Here is an 18202-nt window from a genome sequence, read left to right as displayed (position 1 = left end):
GTGACAGTTTGCAATATCTGGCTGAAACTTGCATAAGATTCATCCCCAGAATGACCTCTTAACTCGATTTGAAATCTCTTAGCCATTGAAACTCTATTTCTTTTCCTTCTTTCGGTCAGTTCAACCATGATGTCAGGGCCAGGCTCATGTCCCACGATGCCAGGGCAAGTTATGTCCCATGCTTCCAGTGCCAGGCTTATACCCCTGGAAATGATGTCCCACGTTGGGGGGAAGCTCAGGGTTTGGCTTAGAGAGAGACCACATTTGAGCAGCAGCAGAGATTTTCTGGAGATTACTCTTAGGCACTGATCCTAAGGAGGTTTCGTTTACTATTACAGAAATAAGTTTCATAAGGGCAGGCGTCGAAATTGAGGCCTTGGCTTATTATATTGGGAGCCCCTCTTGCTTAAGAAAAGTGTCAGGAATTCTCCCATGTGGGGAGGCTTAATATTTCTATTCTAGTCCCACAAGGGACCTTGCAAACACTTTCTCATTTTCTGCCCCAAATACTCTGAAATGCATTATTGCATAACATTAACTTGTATACAGCATTAAGGTTTTGTTCCTTATTCCAGGTTCCATATTAAATAAAGCTGAATTACACTGTTTGACTAGACATTAAATTAGACAGTACAAATTTTGGACAAAATACATATTTTTCTTTTATCTTACACAAAAGTTAAAGCTCTAAAATACAGACAATATTATTTTTTATCTTGTATATTGATTTACCTTAGTTCTAACCAGATCAGTTTCATCATATGTTTAACTGGAGTTTGATCTTTTGAGTTTTTTTTTTTTAAACTGTTGCTCCGTGGACCCATGCTGTAGAATCAAGTCTGAGTTTCAGATATTTAAAGCTCCAGGGAACTACTGGGCTTTACAAGGTGTAAAGCACCTCAGAATTGAATGATACCAGTAAAGTTTATAATCTGAGCTTTAATCTTTATAAATATTTTTAAATGCAGCTTCTTTCAGAAACAAAAACATTAGACAGCCATTTTATGTTAAGAAACCAGGGCAGAAGTTTTGTTCTGTTTCATTTTTATACCTTTACCAGAGCTTATGTTATTTAGATAAAATATAACATATGTATTTGTTTAACCTTTCCTTTAAAGTTGAGCACAGCCTGGCCTAGACCCAATCAGTCTGAACCTCCACATGTCTCCCTTGACAGGGCAGCTGTGTGTGTGTTTAATTGAGCAAAGGATTTTCCTAGTCCCAGCAGCCACCCACTGTGAATTTAGGAACCCTAGCTTTTTAGGACCACAACTAATGCATCCTTGTAACATCCTTGTATTATTTCAATAAATATCCTTCTTAGTTAAAAAAAAATAAAGTTGAGCACTTATGCTTTTTAGTAGTAGACAAAGCACTGCCACTGACAACTTGGCAGTTTCTACGATCTGTAGCCTTTTTAGAATAACTAAAACCATGACTAATACCAAACATACCATTGCTTCACCTCATACAGCTTAGTATCAGGACATAACATCAACAGTGAGAATATTGTCAAATTTTTAGGAATTTATATAATCTCTAAATACACGAATATTTTATCTATACAAATTTAACCAGCAACAAGATGCAAAATCCCTTTTAACACTGATACTTCCCAAACACCTCCTATGCGATAGGTTCGACTGTTTCGGCACTTTATTTTATATACGGTGAAAGAACAAATTATTTGTAACAGGTTTTCCCTTAATAGTGGGAAGATGTGTTTTCTGAAATAAAGGATAATGCCAACATAAACAGTAACAAGGACATTATTCTGATATTCACATTATTTTAACGGGGAGAAAACTAAACTTCAGTTTTGTAAGAGACAGAGATACTATAAGATAACGGAGGAAGGGAGAAATTTATGCTTCAGTTTGGAACACAGGCAGGCATCTATATACTTTATACTCAGAACACACAAATGATTACTTTATAATATACCTAAAATCTTTCGGTTCTGTTCAGTACTACCCGCAGAGGTCAGGAAAGCCCCAAGTTTAAAATATAATCAGATTTTGTTTATATTTAAGGGATTTATATCCAGGAAAAAGCTCAAATTTTTCTCAACAATATTCCCAACTGCTAAACAATGTCAGGATTCTTAGTTCACAAAAGTAAGTTACGGTTTTTAAAAACTAGTTCAGAGTTATATTTGTTTAAATGCTACTTTCTTATTAAAAGTCTTACACATGTTAGGCGGTATGACAGTGGCTCAGTGACAGAATTCTCAGCCTGCCATGCCGGAGACCCGGGTTCGATTCCTGGTGCCTGCCCGTGCAAAAAAAAAAGGTCTTACACGTGTCCTCTCTCTGAGGACTTCTTAGGCCATTCTTTATCTCTCTGCTTTTTAAATTCTTCAAGTGTTTTTATTCTTTCATTATGAGTGTTTTATCCTATGCCCTGGTCCAAGTATATTCTAACTAGAAAATAAGCTCTTTTAAGCTAAGAATTAGGTTTTCTTATATATATGGCAGCATTTATTAACAGATATATTCTGACTGACATTAACAAAGCCATTACAAATTCAGATTCTTTCACGTACTGAGGTAATAAATGGCCAAGTAACCAAAAGCCAGATTCTTTGAAATTCAGGTAATCAAAGTTATAAAAAAAAATCCATTTATATTTCTTATTAAACTTAACTGATTTCTTAAATAAAATGTTTGAAGCATTGGCATATTTTAATCTTTTATACTTTATATAAGCATTATTATTACCAGATACATTGCTCAGTCCACATAGCCTAACTTATCTGGTTAGGTTATTTTAAGAGGAATTTCAAGCATGTCTTTACAATACTAGCTTAATTTATCAGTAAGCTTATATAGATTTAGGAAGAAAACACCCAAGCAGAATAAAGTTGCATTTGTCCAATTCAAAATTTATCATAAAATTCCTTTTATCAGACACTGAAAAAAATCTGTCTTTATAATATCTTAAAATACAAATGATATGTAAAAGAACGTTGCCTATCAGCTTCTAGAAAATACACTACAATTGTTTAATTTATCCCAAGTCTAAATCCAGAAGAACTTTTCCTTATCTCTCAAAGATCTTTCATTTTACTTAGTGAGATTTGGTAATTAGATTTTATTCAGTTATCCCTATCCCAAGATTATTTATATATTAATAATGATTTGATTATTACCACTGCAAAGTTAATAATAACAAATGTAGCCTATTTTATAGCATTTTTATGCTTAACATTTCTAATCTCCAGGCCCAGTAAAAAGAGAATTCTAAACCACATTGTGGTAGTTAGATTCAGGTGTCAACTTGGCCAGGTGAAGGCACCTAGTTCTGTTGCTGTGGACATGAGCCAATGGTACGGGAACCTCATCTGTTGCTCATTACATCTGCAGTCAGCTAGGAGGCGTGTCTGCTGCAATGAATGAGTTTGACCTAATTGGCTGGTGCTTAAATGAGAGACTCAACATTGCACAGTCCAAGCAGCTCAGCCCAGGCCTTTGGAGATGCAGAAAGAAATCACCCCGGGGAAAGTTGTTGGAACCCAGAGGCCTGAAGAGAAGGCCAGCAGAGATTGCCCTGTGTCTTCCCATGTAAGAAAGAACCTCAGTTGAGAGTTAGCTGCCTTTCCTCTGAAGAACTTACAAAATAAATCCCCTTTTATTAAAAGCCAGTCTGTCTCTGGTGTGCTGCATTCCGGCAGCTAGCACACTAGACCACACATCTTCCCATATCTTTCTGGGTCTTGCCCTCATCCATTCCTGCTCCACGTGGTTGGGCCTTAGAGCAGGAATTGGTGGCACAGACATAAAGATACCCAGTTTGCTGGGTTTGGATTTGCAAGTTTGAAGTGAGAGCCATGGAACTGAGAGTTGCTATGCTCTTCTTTTTTTGCATGGGCAGGCACCGGGAATTGAACCCAGGTCTCTGGCACAGCTGGCGAGAACTCTGCCACTGAGCCACCGTTGCCTGCCCTATGCTCTTCTTTTAACTATTTCCAATTATTAGATTTATTTTATTAAAAGCTGTGACCAGGACCATTGGAAAAGGTCTTTGCTTTTTCCAGAGGCAGCCCTTTGGCAGTTTTCTGCTGCTTTAATGAAATCCCAAGGACAGTTTCTTTCTAATGTCCTGGTTTGTTTACAGTAATTATAAAACTAAGGTTTTGAATCTTTCCATTCAGAGAGCCTTTTACTTCAGAAGGATCAATTTATATATATATATATCAGGCATCTAATCACTTCTCAGCAGTTCAAATAGTGCTCTTCATGAATTTTCTTACTAATTTGCTATTACCATTTGTAGGTATGAGAATATACACAAAGAAACAGAAATTCTTTTGAGAAGGACAAATAAAGGAATGAATATATTGTCTCATCCAATTTCTACCTTTTTGGAGAACAATTCTAACTGAAATATCTTTAACTATATTGGTAGTATTTCCATTTTAAACCATAGTGAGGCCAAATTATGTTACAGAAATAAAACTTTTTTTATAGACTCATAACCAAAATCTTATCAATTATCAGTACAGCCCAAAGCTTCCCTTTTTAAAAGAATTTCCATAATCAGTAACCAGTTATGAACATTTGACCAAAACAAAAGCAAGAATGTAAGAACACATCAGTTAATCACTAGACTGAACACACCAGCTAACACACAGGCATTACATACTTAAAACAGACATTAACTTCTACTATAACCAGGTAACACGCTGGCTAACATTTAAACAGGCTGACAAATTAAATACCAGTTAGTTGTTGCATTACTCATTTTTTTAGGAGTATAGTCAACAGACATAGTTAGGCCAGCGCCTCTGACCCTGTACAGAACACATGCCAAACACATCAATTAACAATTAAACAGATATGAAACACTTATCACACCAATTTAGCAAATAACTGAAACCTAGGTAACACACCAACTAACACTTAAACAGGCCTACTTAATTTCATTAAACACCACTTAATTGTTGGATTAGGTCAGGGCTTCAGACCCTGTACAGAACGGTACCCAAAAACAGAAGGTGTAAGGGTCAGAGCAAAGGGGATCATTCTGGAAGCGTGATTCTGGCCTAGGTCACAGGGACTCAAGCCGCCTGTTTACTCCCTGATCCACTTTTACCCTGATGACCCACTCACGCAGTTAGATGTCCTGACCTGGAACTGGAAACAGTTTTTCAAGGTGCCCAAAGTCCCTGGAGTGCAGGCAGAACAGAGAAACCCCGGTGGCTGAGCCTCCAGACTAAATTCAGTCTAACAGCTGCAAAAGGCTTGGTCACCTGGCTCAGCTGCTCTGCTGGGGCGCCAGAGATTCAGGCGTTCGTCCCATCTGGGTTGCCAAATTGTTACCAGACAAAGGCTGTGGATTCTTCTGCCCAACACACTCAATAACCAGAACCTGAGACACTGGGGTTTCAAAGAGAGAAAGAGTTTATTACTATACATGTAGCAGGAAAGCAGATGGCAAACTCTGTGTTCTAGTTTGCTAGCTGCCGGAATGCAATATACCAGAAATGGAATAGTTTTTAAACAGGGGAATTTAATGACTTGCTAGTTTACAGTTCTAAGGCCGAGAAACTGTCTAATTAAAACAAGTCTATAGAAATGTCCAATCAAAGCCGTCCAGGTAAAGATACCTTGGTTCAAGAAGGCCGATGATATTCAGGGTTTCTCACTTATCTGGAAAGGCACATCGTAGGAGATAGGGTTAACATAAGACCTGTGGAACTAGTTGGGAGTAGATGGCATTAGGGTGGTGGCAGCAGTAAACTGCTTTATGTTATCTGATTTATATAGAACAGTCTGGGAGGAAGAGAATGTTTGTTTACCCCAAATGGTTATTTTAAGGATGAAGGAGGAACACTGAAAGGTAAGAACTTTGTTCCCGCAGGAAATGCTTGCACGCCTTTTGTCATCCTGCAGTATATGACCAGGATCTGGTTAAGAATAAAGTTGTCTGAAGTGTGACGTCTGTCTGATGTCTGTGTTCTGTTATCACTGAGCTTCAGACCCCCTGATCCCGTCTGTCTCTTTCTTTCTTTCTCATCATTCCTTAATATCCTTCGAGCTCTGTTTCATAGGGAGCAACAGCACATGGCGAGTAGTCACACTTTGTTTCTCTGCTGGAAGGGCACATGGCGAACACGGCATCATCTGCTACTTTCTCTCCTGGTTTCCCGTTTCATGAAGCTCCCAAGGAGGCGTTTTCCTTCATCATCTCCAAAGGTCGCTGGCTCGTGGACTCTGCTTTATGGTGCTGCTCTTTCTAAATCTCCCATTCTCCAAATCGTTTCCTCTTTTATAAGACTCCAATAAACCAATCAAGACCCACCCAAATGGGTGGAGACATGTTATCACTTAACCCAGTTTAACAACCACACGATTAAATCACATCTCCAGGGAGATGATCTGATTACAGTTTCAAACATACAGTATTGAATAGGGATTATTCTGCCTGTATGGAATGGGATTTTGATTAAAACATGCTTTTCTAGGGTCCATACATCCTTTCAAACCAGCACACTCTGTCTCCCTAAGTTTAGGGGGTTCAAGGTTTTTAAGGATTTAAAAAGGGTAGATGAGATCATTTTGGAGAGTTCGCAGCAGAAAAGGAGACAAGTGTTGTCATCATTTCAATAGGAGAACATAATCGAAAGGAGGGGAGGCAGTGCTAGAAGTGTAAACCAAAAGGAAGAAGTAGTAATGGCCGACTTCATTAGTATTGGGACTTACGCTCTACAAGAGAATGACCACACAAAGGCACTGGATAAGGGCTTTTTACACTCATTTCAGATATCAAGGCAGCTGGACTACAATTTGGAGATCTCAGGTATTTTGCATTCCAGAAAGCAAAAAGGAGTTTTGTTTTTTTGTTTTAACGTGTGCAAGCACCGGTAATCGATCCTGGGTCTCCCGCATGGCAGGCAAGAATTCTTCCACTGAACCACCATCGCACCGCCCCCCAAAAGGAATTTTTACATAATGATTTACTAATCAAAATCACCCCTTAAATCCTGATTTTTTCAGTTACACGTTCAGGCTACTATTTCTTAAAGTTTCAGAAATGCAACTCAAAGTAGCCTGGGCAGAACCCAGAATGTACTGGTTTGAGGAACCAAAAACTTCAGGGCAAGACTGGTATGAGGCCAGGACTCTTTTTCTAGCTCTTTTGCTTCTCTTGATGTTGGTTTCTTGATAGGATCTCCAGCTCTGGCTGAGAGGAGGTATGGGGAATTCATCAGAATAATGTCATCAAACTGGTGGCCTAAGATATCCCCAGGAGTATTTTTCCTTAGAGACAGCTAAATGTTTTTGAATGCAGACCCCATCTGGCTCTGTGGGGTATGACTGCCTAATGCAGAACTTCTGGAGGCAGAAAAGGTGTGGGGGATAAAGGGGAAAACTGCACTGCTGTAGGGCAGGGCGGACCCAGGAATGAAAGCTGTAGGGAAAGGTGGCCAAGAGCCTGGGGGACAGCAGTTGAGCAAATCCGAGCAGCTGGGAAGGAAAATTTACATTAAAACAAAGAGATCAGGCCAGGACTCCCAGAAGGAGAACAGAGGAAAGGAAATCCTCTGCTGGAGAGGAAACAGTCACAAGTAATAAGGTGAATTTAGAAGTTGCTGTGCATGCCAGGATGAGAGGAGGTGCAGAAAGACTAGAGAGAATCTGAACTCCTAAACACGAGCCGCTGTAAAGATTCATATGAACCGGATCCCAAGTGTTGAAGAAGAGCCCACCTACACTAAAACCCTAAGCAAGAGGGAGGAAATGACTTTCAGAGTTAGTATATCAAAAAAATCAAATGCCCAGGCATAAATAAAAAGATCACAAGCCAAACAATAAAACAGAAAGGAATGGCTTATTCAGGGAACAAATAAAAACTTTAGAGGGAACACAGACATTGAATCAACTAAACAAAGACATTAGATCAAATTTCCTAAATTAATTCAAGGAGTTAAATGAAAATATGGATAGAAATAAACTAAATATGGATATAGAACTAAAGGTTATTAAGAAGACAAGGTGAACAAAAGACTTAGAGATTTTAAGAATTAGTAATCAGAAAAAGGAACCTTACAGAACTTACGTGGATGAAAAACCCAACAATGGTGATTTAAAATATGCTAGAGGCAAACAGCAGTAGGATGGAAAAAAATATATATCCCATGCAAGAAGTAATCAAAAGGGAGCTGAAGGAATTATCCAGTAAATATATCCAGAATATATAAAAAGAAATCCTTTAACTCAACAACAAAAAAGACATAATTCAAAAGTGGGCAATAGATATTTCTCCAAAGACGATATACAAATGGCAAAAAAGCACAGGAAAAGATGCTCAACATCATTAGCCATTAGGGAAATGCAAATTATAACCACAAGACACTATTTCACAGGCACAATTTAAAAAATGGAAAATTACAAGTGTTGGAGAGGATGTGGAAGTATATGTGCCTGTCTAAGAAACAACCACCCAGTGGGAGTTGACTCACAGGAATGAGTCTGACCCTGGTACCCTGGGATCAGTAATACCATCCTGACTAAAACGGGGGGAAAAAGTGTAACAAATAAAGTATCAGTGGTGAGAGACTTTAAATACTGTCGAGTGGCTACTCTGGAAGTCACTCTTGTACAAGCTTCAGTTAGACATTGCTACTATCATAATTTGCCAACCCCCAACCACAACCATCCCAACCAATCCTAAAGAACACCAAGGGCAATATATAAGATTCTACAAAAGTTCCATGCAGTAGGATAACTTTCCAGAAATCTACCACCTCCAGATGGGTCCCCGAATCAGATAAGTGCTGAAACCTAGAAGGCCCAGCCTCTCCAGAACATCAGCTAGTGCCATCTCCCTACCCCATATTATTGACAGCCCTTCCAACATGAAAAAGTTAGAATGATCATAGTCCAAATACCCCTAAAGAGTGGGAAAGAAAGATCAAAGGTGACAGTGGAGTTACAGAGAAGGCAGAGTTGAACAAAAGAATATGATTGTTGAATCATTAAATTGATATTTCTTTTACTGAATCATTAAATTGATAATTACCTTTGAGTAGCTAGAGCAGCTAGAAGTAAAAACCTAAAATTGTGGAATTGTAACCCATACCAAACTCTGAAATCTGTTCCACAATTAATTGTTGCGCTGTGCTTTGAAATTTATTGCTTTTTGTATATCTTATTTTTTCACACAAAAAAAGAAAAAAGTTGATTGTGATAAAAAAAAATTCATTCCTTCTAGGCTCCAATGTTCTCGAGTAGCTAGAAGGGAAAATCTGAGAGATGATGGCATAGTAACCCATGACAAATTCTGGAATCTGTCCTGTAACTACTGGTTGAAGAGGGCTTTGAAAACTATTGTTTTTTATTTCTTTGCTTTGTATGGATGTTATATTATACAATAAAAAATTTTAAGAAAAACAACTCTACATACAAAATGACAAGTTTTACGTCATATTACAATAAAATAAAAAACTCTTAAAAAAAAAAAAGAGACAGCCTCACCCAAATGAAGACAGTACATTTCAAAGCACCCTGGGCCCCCCCTTGTGTCCCCTCCCTGTCCAGACCCTCCGGATCTATCCCTATAATTTTTTTATTTTTGTGCTTTCTTCACTTCACATTGTCTTTACTTTCATACCCACAGAAAATACACTCACAGGCTTTAGTCATTTGAAACGTCTGACCCGAATACATGTTACTTTCGGCCCCTGAGCCTTTGCATTTGCTCTAGGCACATCCGATGAATGCACGAAAGTTATAGAGAAAGGGAAGCGCTGATTGGATAACCAGTTAAGAAGGGATCAGGACGGTAACGTCACGTGACCCACACGGCCCAGCGGGGCGGCAGCCATCTTGCGGGGCGTTCACGTGACGGGACGCACGCTCAGCGGGTGTGCTCACGTGATCATGGGCACGCTGCGGCCGCCCAGGCGGACCCGGCGAGAGGCGGCGGCTGGAGTGGCGGTGATGGACCCATCTGGGGAGCAGCCCAGAGGCGCGGGTGAGGCGGGAGGCAGAGGGGCGGGAGGAGAGCGACCCCCCTACCTCGCCAGCCGGCCTCAGGATTTCTCCTGCTGGCCTGGGGCCGTGGGATAACCCAGCACCCCGGTGGCCGAAACTCCCATCTAGGGCGCTGCCATTCTCCAGCCCCCTCCCTCCCCAGGGATGCACGGGCCCCTGGCTCCCGCGCCTGGATCACTTCGTGCAGGGCGCTCTCAGAACCCTGAGGACCTGGAGGCCCCTGAATCCAAGACCCCGGGCAGGCCCGGGCTTGCCGCCCGCACCACTTCCTGCCTCTGCCCTTGGTAGGAGGGGCGGGTCTCGCCCCTGCACTCTTAGGCCAGGGGTCTAGATGCGTTGAATGTTCCCTTAGGTTCCTCCTCTGGAAGAATGCAGGAATCTTTGCCTAGGCTCTCGGCCTCTTTCTCCAACAGAAACTCAGTTACTTGGGCCCCCAGTCACTTTATCTTTCTGGGACCCAGGCGTCCAGGGCCCCCAGCCTTATGCTCCCTCAGGAGCCATGAGCCTTCCCTAGTCACCTGAGAGTCCAGGCACCTCTTCCCTCCTTTCTCCTCTAGGGCCCACCAGCTCTGAGCAGATCATGAAGACAGGGGCCCTTTTGCTTCAGGGGTGAGTTTGAGGTCTGATTGTTGTGGAGCAGATTTGAGGAGTGACCCCCTGTCCTGATTCTGCACCCCCCGCTCCATTCCCACTCTAGTTTCATCCAGGACCGAGCAGGGAGGATGGGGGGGGACACCCCCGAGCTGACCCTGGAGCAGGTGCCCCAGGATGCATCCACCAAGAAGCTGAGCGAGTGTCTCAAGCGCATCGGGGACGAATTGGACAGTAACATGGAGCTGCAAAGGTGTGGCCCCTGGGACCCAGGGGTTGGCCTCTGGTCCCATTTTCCTGCAGGCTTAGGAGTCCAGGGCTACGCCTCTCAATTCAACATTCTGGACTCCTGTCCCTGTTCTCCCCCAGGGTCTTGAAAGCTTCCTATAGGGAGAAATTTTCCCTGCTCCCTAAATCTTGTCCCCTTCCCTTGCCCCACATGGCCTCTTGCCTTTCATGTTAGTCTCAGTTTCCTTTTGTGTGGTAGGGGGTAGACACCAGGATGTGTATACTGCACCTGACCCTCCTACCCTGCATTGGCTCTTTTTTCTGTAGGATGATTGCAGCCGTAGACACAGACTCCCCCCGCGAGGTCTTTTTCCGAGTGGCGGCCGAAATGTTTTCCGATGGCAACTTCAACTGGGGCCGGGTTGTCGCCCTTTTCTACTTTGCCAGCAAACTGGTACTCAAGGTGGGCAGCTACAGGGTAGCGAGCCCAGGGATGTCCCCTGCAGACCTTGGAGAACCTGAGAATCACAGAGTCAGTTCCCACCCAGAAAACACCAAGGGAGTAGAGAGATGGCTGTGGGCCAGGAGTCTGCTCCTTCATTTATTCATTCAGCAAACATTTTTGGGCATTATGTGCAAGGCCTGTACTTGACACCAGGGATACAGCAGTGAACCAAACAAGCTAGATCTGCTCTTATGGAGTCAGGTTGTATGATGAGTGCTGAGAAGTAAGAACAGTGTGAGGGGATTGAGCAAGGTGGTCAAGAAAGACTTTGGGAGGAAGAGACGTGAAAGCCGGAGTTGGAATGACAAGAGGGGTGTAGTGATAAATTGGACTAGGGAGAAAAGGGAACCTGGTACAGAGAATAGGAGGTGCAAAGGTCCTGAGGTAGTACCAAGTCTGGTATGTTGAGGAACAGCGAGGCCATGGTGACTGGAACAGAGTGAGCAAGGGGGAGAAGTGGTAGATGAGGGTGGGAGTTGGGAAGGGGCCAGGGTAGGGACTCAGAAAGGAATGGCTGGTTTTAAGCTGGGGAGTAAGGTGATAGCTGATGTATAGATTTAAAAGATTACGCTCGCAAATAGAGTAACATGTTACTTGTATAATCTAGGTTGTTAAATATTCTCTATGAAAATTATCATAATAAAATATTGTTGGGTGTAGGGGGCACCAGGGCAGAAGCTGGCTGGTGGGGAGGCACCTATGAGAGGCTCATAGGAGATAACCGACCTGGCCCCAGGTGGTAGCAGGGGACATGGAGAAGTTGATTTCTTGGTGTATGTTCAAGATTGAGCTGCTGGGGCTTGAGGGTTGGAGGGGAGGGACACAGTTGTCAGGGTGATGGTGGATCATGTGTGGAGCTGGGGACCAGTAGCCAGAAAAAAACTGAGAATGGGAACTTCAGTGAGTTTGGAGAGCAGTTTCTGGATATGTAGTGAGTGTCATAATTGGTCTGGAAGTCAGAAAAGCTCTCTGGGGAAAGGGAAATGACGTTTGACTTGATCTTCGAGGGATGAATGAAAATTTGCTTGGCAGAAGGAGCAGCATGTGCAAAGGCCCAGAGACAGTATTGAGTTGAGAGTGAGTGAAGAACTGGAAGCAGGTCTGTGAGGCAAAGAATGTAAGTAGTGCAGTTGTAATGAGATCTGGTTAGAATCTTTCCACTGGGCTTTGCAGGCCATGCTATGCCTTTTGGTCTTCACTCACAGGCACTAGGGAGCCATGGAAGGTTTGTGAGCAGGGCAGTTAACAATGTCAGGACCCAATTTGCAATTTATGATGCTCACTCTGTGGGTGGAAAAAGAGACTACAGGGAGAAGGAGGGGCAATAGAGGGGATGAAGGAGGCTTGGGGTCACTGTCCCCAGACTATGGGGACAAGGCTTAGTACCTGACCCCCACCCCCCTCCTCACAGGCCCTGTGCACCAAGGTGCCTGAGCTGATCAAAACCATCATGGGCTGGACGCTGGACTTCCTTCGAGAGCGGCTGCTGGGCTGGATCCAAGACCAGGGTGGTTGGGTAAGGCCCATAACTCTGCCCTCGCCCCATCCCCTCCTTGGAGACCCCTGGGCCTGCAGGCGTCCACCATAGCGGTGCCTGCCTCTGTCTCCCTCTTCCCAGCCCCATTTTCAGTTCATCAAATGTGGTCTCTAATTCTCATTTCCTGATGTGTCTGATAGCTCCCTGATATATCTGGGACCTGCTGACCTCTCTGTGACCTCTGGTGATTTGACCTTCTTGTGACCCTTGACCCTGATGGTGTCTCCTGCCCTCTCTGGTGCCCCCACTTCCTCTTGAAACCCTCCAGTTCACAGACAAACCCTTTGACTCCCCAACTCTTCACTACTCATTCATTATAGGACCTTGTCCTCCCCCTCCCCATGCTCTCTGAGCTTTTCTTGACCCCTCTGCTGTTCCCTGTCTGAACCTTGTGTGGGAGGCGGGTTGCAGCCTGGCTGAGTTACTGGAGAACTGACTGGTGTCCTTGTTCCCAGGATGGCCTTCTTTCCTACTTTGGGACCCCCACGTGGCAGACAGTCACCATCTTGGTGGCCGGAGTGCTCACCGCCTCGCTCACCATCTGGAAGAAGATGGGCTGAGGCCCGGGTGGCCTTGGACTGTGTCTTTTCTGCATAAATTATGGCGTTTTTCCGGGAGTGGGGGGAATTGGGGGACTGTGGGCATTTTTCTTACTTTTATAATTATTGGGGGTGGGGGGGTGGTCCCAGGGGGGCAATAAACCTCCTTCGGCCACACTTGGCAGTCTGCATCTCCAGATCCCCTCGCAGGTGCTGACCCCTGGCCGCGGCCTCCTGGGGCTGGAAGACCCCTCAGCCTGCTAGGGTAGAATGAGTTAGGTCCCCATGCTACACTCCAGGAGGCCACAGGGCGCAGTGGGATGAATGGAGGCAGCGTGGCTGGGACCCCAAGGAAGACCTGCCCCCTGCCTGGGGCAGGAGGAAGCTTGGGGTGGGGAAGGAGGGCCATGAGCTGCAGCCTGATGGGCAGCCTGGGCCAGGGCTAGGAAGCTTCAACACAGGGGCCTGCAGCAAGTTCTGTGTTTGACGGGGTGGAGGTGAGGGGGAGGAGGATGCAGGCCAGATGTTGGTGGACTTGGGGTGCTGTGGGGGGAAGGGCTCTGGGGTCTGCCCAGCAGTGGAGTGGGACCCCCCTGAGAAGGCAGCAGCCTGAGCTATGAAGGTAAAGATTTAGATGCAAAGCTGGAGCTGAGACGAGGATGAGGCTGGAGAAAGTGAGGTCACTCAGGGATAGTCGCAGTCTCCGTCCCCCTCTTTGGGTCTCCACCCCCCCCCAGGTGTCTGTGCCCCCTCTCTGGACCTCTTCAGGCCATCCTTGCCCCCCTCCCCCTACCCCCACCTTGTGGACACCTTCAAAGGCCTTCCTTCAGGTCGGGCCTCCTGAGGCTAAAGGTCTTCTAGGCTGAGGTATGAAGTTGTTGAATGAGTAACTTGGGCCCCACAGTTCCCTGCCTCACCCCATGGACTTTCCCTAGTTATGAAGACACAAGGTCAGGTGCGAGATGTCAGAGAGACACTTCAGCAGACAGTCTGTAGACAAGAGAGTCTGAGGGAGCTGAGCCGCACACCCAAAGGGGATGACATGGCTGGCCACCGGTGGGGCCCAGGGTGGCTAGCAAGGGGCCTAAGAGGGCAGTAAGGAGGGGAAAGGGCACAGATCAGGCCCCCCCCCCACACACAACAGGCCCCAGCCAGAGAAGAGGGCACTGCCCCTGGGGGATGAAGTCAACAGAGTCCTGGGCCCCTTCACGCTGAGTTCAGCATGACTCAGCACAGCTGCCCGCCTGGCCATGGGCCCAGACACCCCTTGAGGACCCCAGATACCGGCCCAGCACCACCCCCTCCCCAGCAGCAGCGGTACCAACTTAACTGGGCAGGCTCTAGGAGGCCTCCTGCCCAGTGGCTTCCTGTTCCCTGCTGCAGGCTCTGGGCTGCCAACATGGGGGCACCTTGTAAGGACAAGTGGTTGTCTTTGTGCCTTGTTCCCTTTTTGACCAGGAAATCACAGGCAGGGCTGTGATTTGGATGACGCTTAGCACACTCAAAAACAAGCACCCCAAATGAAGACAAACATCCCTTCCAAGGGCCCTGACCCATTTCCCTGGAAATCCTGAAGATACTCAAGTTAGACAAGACCTGGGATAACTTCAGGGAGAGCCTTCGGGGCCAAAGAAAGCCCCCAGCATCTCTGGGCTGCCTCCAAGACAGCCCCCAGGCCCCCAGGAAATGCAGCCCCAGGGAGCACTTCCCAGTTGTGATGCCACTTTGCCCCTCCCCATCTTCACCCTTCACCCATCTTCCCAGAGGAGACCCCGTCAGTCCAGAGCTCCAGAGGGCTCTCTGGGGATCGCCTGGACTGCTCATCCCTTAAAATCCCCCTCTGCTTCCAAAGACACCTTCTATCCAACCCCAGCCCCAGGGTGAACCCCAAGACTCCAGAAACAGCTGCCCTTACCCTGCAGGTTATCTGAAGGGGTCTAAAGACTTCCTGTTTCCCAGAAAGGCCCCTCCAGGGCTCCAGAAATGCCGGCTCCCCATAGGGAACACCCTCCACCTCTGAGTAAACAATGGGCTCCAACACCCTCCCCCCATCTCCCAGAGATTTCAGGGTTCCAGATAGGTCCTCTCACAGGCTTCTAAACGTTCCAATGACCCCCAGACACTTTGTCTCCCAGAGCAAACCCCAGGCATCTAGAGGCGCACTCTGCACCTCTGAGGAACCGCCCCTCAGGGCTCCACGAAACTCCAGGCTCTCAGAGAACTCTAGAAGGCGACCTACTCTCTGAGGCACCCCCAGAACCCCGGGGTCATCACCTAGAGCTTCCAGAACACCGCGACTTTCCAGAGCCCCCCTCTACACTGTCGAGCCCACCAAAAAGCCCTTCCCCCACCCTCACCCCCAATTCCCCGTTTCACAACAGTCTCGCGCTCCAGGCGCGTGACTCTCCACCCCGGGGCGGGGCTCGGGGCTCCGGTCTGCTCCGGATTTGCCTGGATTGCTCACGCGCGCGGGGGGGGGAATCCAGACCCGGCTCCCCCGCCCCGCGGATTGGCCGACCGCGCGCCCCGCCCACCCCGCCCCCGAGCCTCCGGGCGCTACTAAAGGAGCTGCCCTGGCCGGGCCCCTCCGCAGCACGCCTGGCGGTCCCGCGGATCTGTCTCTTGCTTCAACAGTGTTTGAACGGAACAGACCCGGGGACTCTCTCCCCCCCACCTTTCCGGCCTCGACCACCCTTCAACTGCCTCTCCCACTGCAACCTCTGGGACCAACTTCTGGGCCAGCCCCTGCCTCCGGGACCAGCTAACAGGTTTTTTGTGGTTAGCTCCTCATTGTCGACCAACCATGAGCTCCCAGATCCGCCAGAATTATACCGCCGATGTGGAGGCCTCTGTAAACCGCCTGGTCAACCGGTATCTGCGGGCCTCCTACACCTACCTCTCTCTGGTAAGGGTCCCCGAGAAGCCCCGGCCCCCGTCTCCCCCAGCTGCGCGCCTCGGGCCCTCTGCCCATGCGCTCGCTGCCTTTGTCGGGCTGGGTAGTCTGATGGCGGAGGTCCCTCGCTCCTCTCCCTTGCTTGGCCTCGCCTCCCGCTAACCATTGTTCCCTACGTCTGTTCTCGCAGGGCTTCTATTTCGACCGTGACGATGTGGCCCTGAAGGGCGTGGACCACTTCTTCCGCGAGTTGGCTAAGGAAAAGCGCGAGGGGGCCGAGCATCTTTTGAAGATGCAAAACCAGCGCGGCGGCCGCGCGCTTTTCCAGGACGTGCAAGTGAGTGGTGTGCGGTCAGCGGACTGCACCTCCCAGCAGACCTTGCGCGCCAAGTCCTTGGCCGTAGCTGTTTAGGCGCCCCGCGGGCTCCTGGGAGACTGAGTTCTGCCTTGTGTGGGTTGTTTGTGCCTGGAAATGGAGGCGCTTTCATAGGGCGTGGCGTTCAGGCTGCGGCCTGCCGTCCAAGTTGCAGGGGACAGGGGTGTGATAAATGCAGGCTCGCAGCTGCGCTTGCAGACTATGCCCCTCTACCCTGGGATGTTGGCGAATGTGTGTAGAAAGTTCTGGAATGGTTTGTCTAATGTATAGAAGCCGTCCCAAGATGAGTGGGGCACGACCCTGGATGCCATGGAAGCTGCCCTGGTTCTCGAGAAGAGCCTGAACCAGGCCCTTTTGGAACTGCATGACCTGGGTTCTGCCAACTCGGACCCTCATGTAAGTACTGACTCCCCATCCCCAAACCTTCCCTGGGATGAACCCTGCACCCCACCCTTGTCTCGCCTTGATTGCCAGGCAGATTATTTGCTGAGCCTCACGGTGGTTTTATCTGCTGCATTGTTATTTAATATCTCATGTTATGTATACGTAGCATCCCCTGTCTCTTTCCTGAGGAACTCAAATGTCTCTTATTTCTCAGCTCTGTGACTTTCTGGAGAACCATTTTCTAGATGAGGAGGTGAAACTCATCAAGAAGATGGGCGACCACCTGACCAACCTCCGCAGGCTGGCCAGCCCGCAGGCCGGGCTGGGCGAGTATCTCTTTGAAAGGCTCACCCTCAAGCATGACGACTAGGAGCCTCCAGAGCCCAGAGGCCTTTATGGGGCGCCCCTCTGCATTCCCCCGGCATCCAGGCTTCTGCCTGAGCCCCTCCCTCCAGCCAGGAGGTTCTCTTTAACCAGCTGCCCTGCCACCCTCTAACAAGCCTTGAACTAAGTGTGAACAATAAAGCTTTTTGCAGCAAACGGTGTGTGGGAAATTAGTTGCAGTCTATCCCCATAGGGCTTTGTTCTAAGGGATTGACCCTCTCCTGTTATAGGTTGAATTTAGTGGGTAGCAGGAGGCAGGCCCAGACAGTTTCTTATACAGTATAATAGTAATCAGAAAAGTAACAATGGGGCAGGTCCTGTGCCAAGCCTAGAGATAACTTTCTGGCTCAATCCTGGGAGGTTACTAGCACCATTATATGGGCACTTTTGAGGTTGTTACTGTGTGAACTGCCCTGCTCAAGGCAACCAGGGACCAGACCAGCTCCAAGGGTGGGGGTGGGGTATTTTGAACGTTGGCATTCTCAAAGCAAAGAACAAACTAGAAGTGCTGAGCAGGAGTCTGGGGGCTCAGTACAAAACTGGGATGTGAAACTACTGTCCAAAATCTCCAAATGAGAAATGAAGATGCTTGATACAGCATCTTCTAGGTACAACCTACAAGACTGCTGTGTCAGCTCTGACCTGCCAGGCCTTCCGCTTTTGGTAGAAGAAATCAGGGAAGTGGCTGCTAGAGACCTGTTTGCCCAGCACTATGTCCTGCTGCTGTCCTTGCCTTCTGGTGGCAGCCCATGTGATTGGGGGGTGGG

The 18202-nt window shown here is 47.0% G+C and overlaps 2 protein-coding genes across 3 annotated transcripts; both read left to right on the top strand.

The window, feature by feature from the left end:
* The first annotated feature begins 9851 nt into the window (after nt 1-9851).
* Nucleotides 9852-13517, top strand: BAX (BCL2 associated X, apoptosis regulator). 2 transcript variants are annotated; one of them, XM_077131213.1, is made up of 6 exons: nt 9852-9978; nt 10556-10607; nt 10696-10842; nt 11145-11280; nt 12734-12838; nt 13315-13516. In XM_077131213.1, the coding sequence occupies exons 1-6, from the start codon at nt 9885-9887 to the stop codon at nt 13417-13419; spliced, it is 639 nt and encodes a 212-aa protein (XP_076987328.1). In that variant the 5' UTR covers nt 9852-9884; the 3' UTR covers nt 13420-13516. The 2 variants fall into 2 exon arrangements, with proteins under 2 accessions (XP_076987328.1, XP_076987329.1); XM_077131214.1 differs by lacking the exon at nt 10556-10607 and having other exon boundaries at nt 9885-9978; nt 13315-13517.
* Nucleotides 13518-15963: 2446 nt separating this feature from the next.
* FTL (ferritin light chain) lies at nt 15964-17591 on the top strand. The gene is made up of 4 exons (XM_077131212.1): nt 15964-16303; nt 16482-16628; nt 16938-17063; nt 17266-17591. Exons 1-4 carry the CDS (start codon nt 16202-16204, stop codon nt 17419-17421), a joined length of 531 nt encoding a protein of 176 aa, XP_076987327.1. The 5' UTR covers nt 15964-16201; the 3' UTR covers nt 17422-17591.
* The last annotated feature ends 611 nt before the right edge of the window (nt 17592-18202 follow it).

This window comes from Tamandua tetradactyla, chromosome 16 (genome assembly GCF_023851605.1).
Source record: "Tamandua tetradactyla isolate mTamTet1 chromosome 16, mTamTet1.pri, whole genome shotgun sequence".
Taxonomy (NCBI): domain Eukaryota; kingdom Metazoa; phylum Chordata; class Mammalia; order Pilosa; family Myrmecophagidae; genus Tamandua; species Tamandua tetradactyla.
Note: the sequence above shows the minus strand (reverse complement) of the source record. Positions and strands in the feature narration are given on the sequence as shown.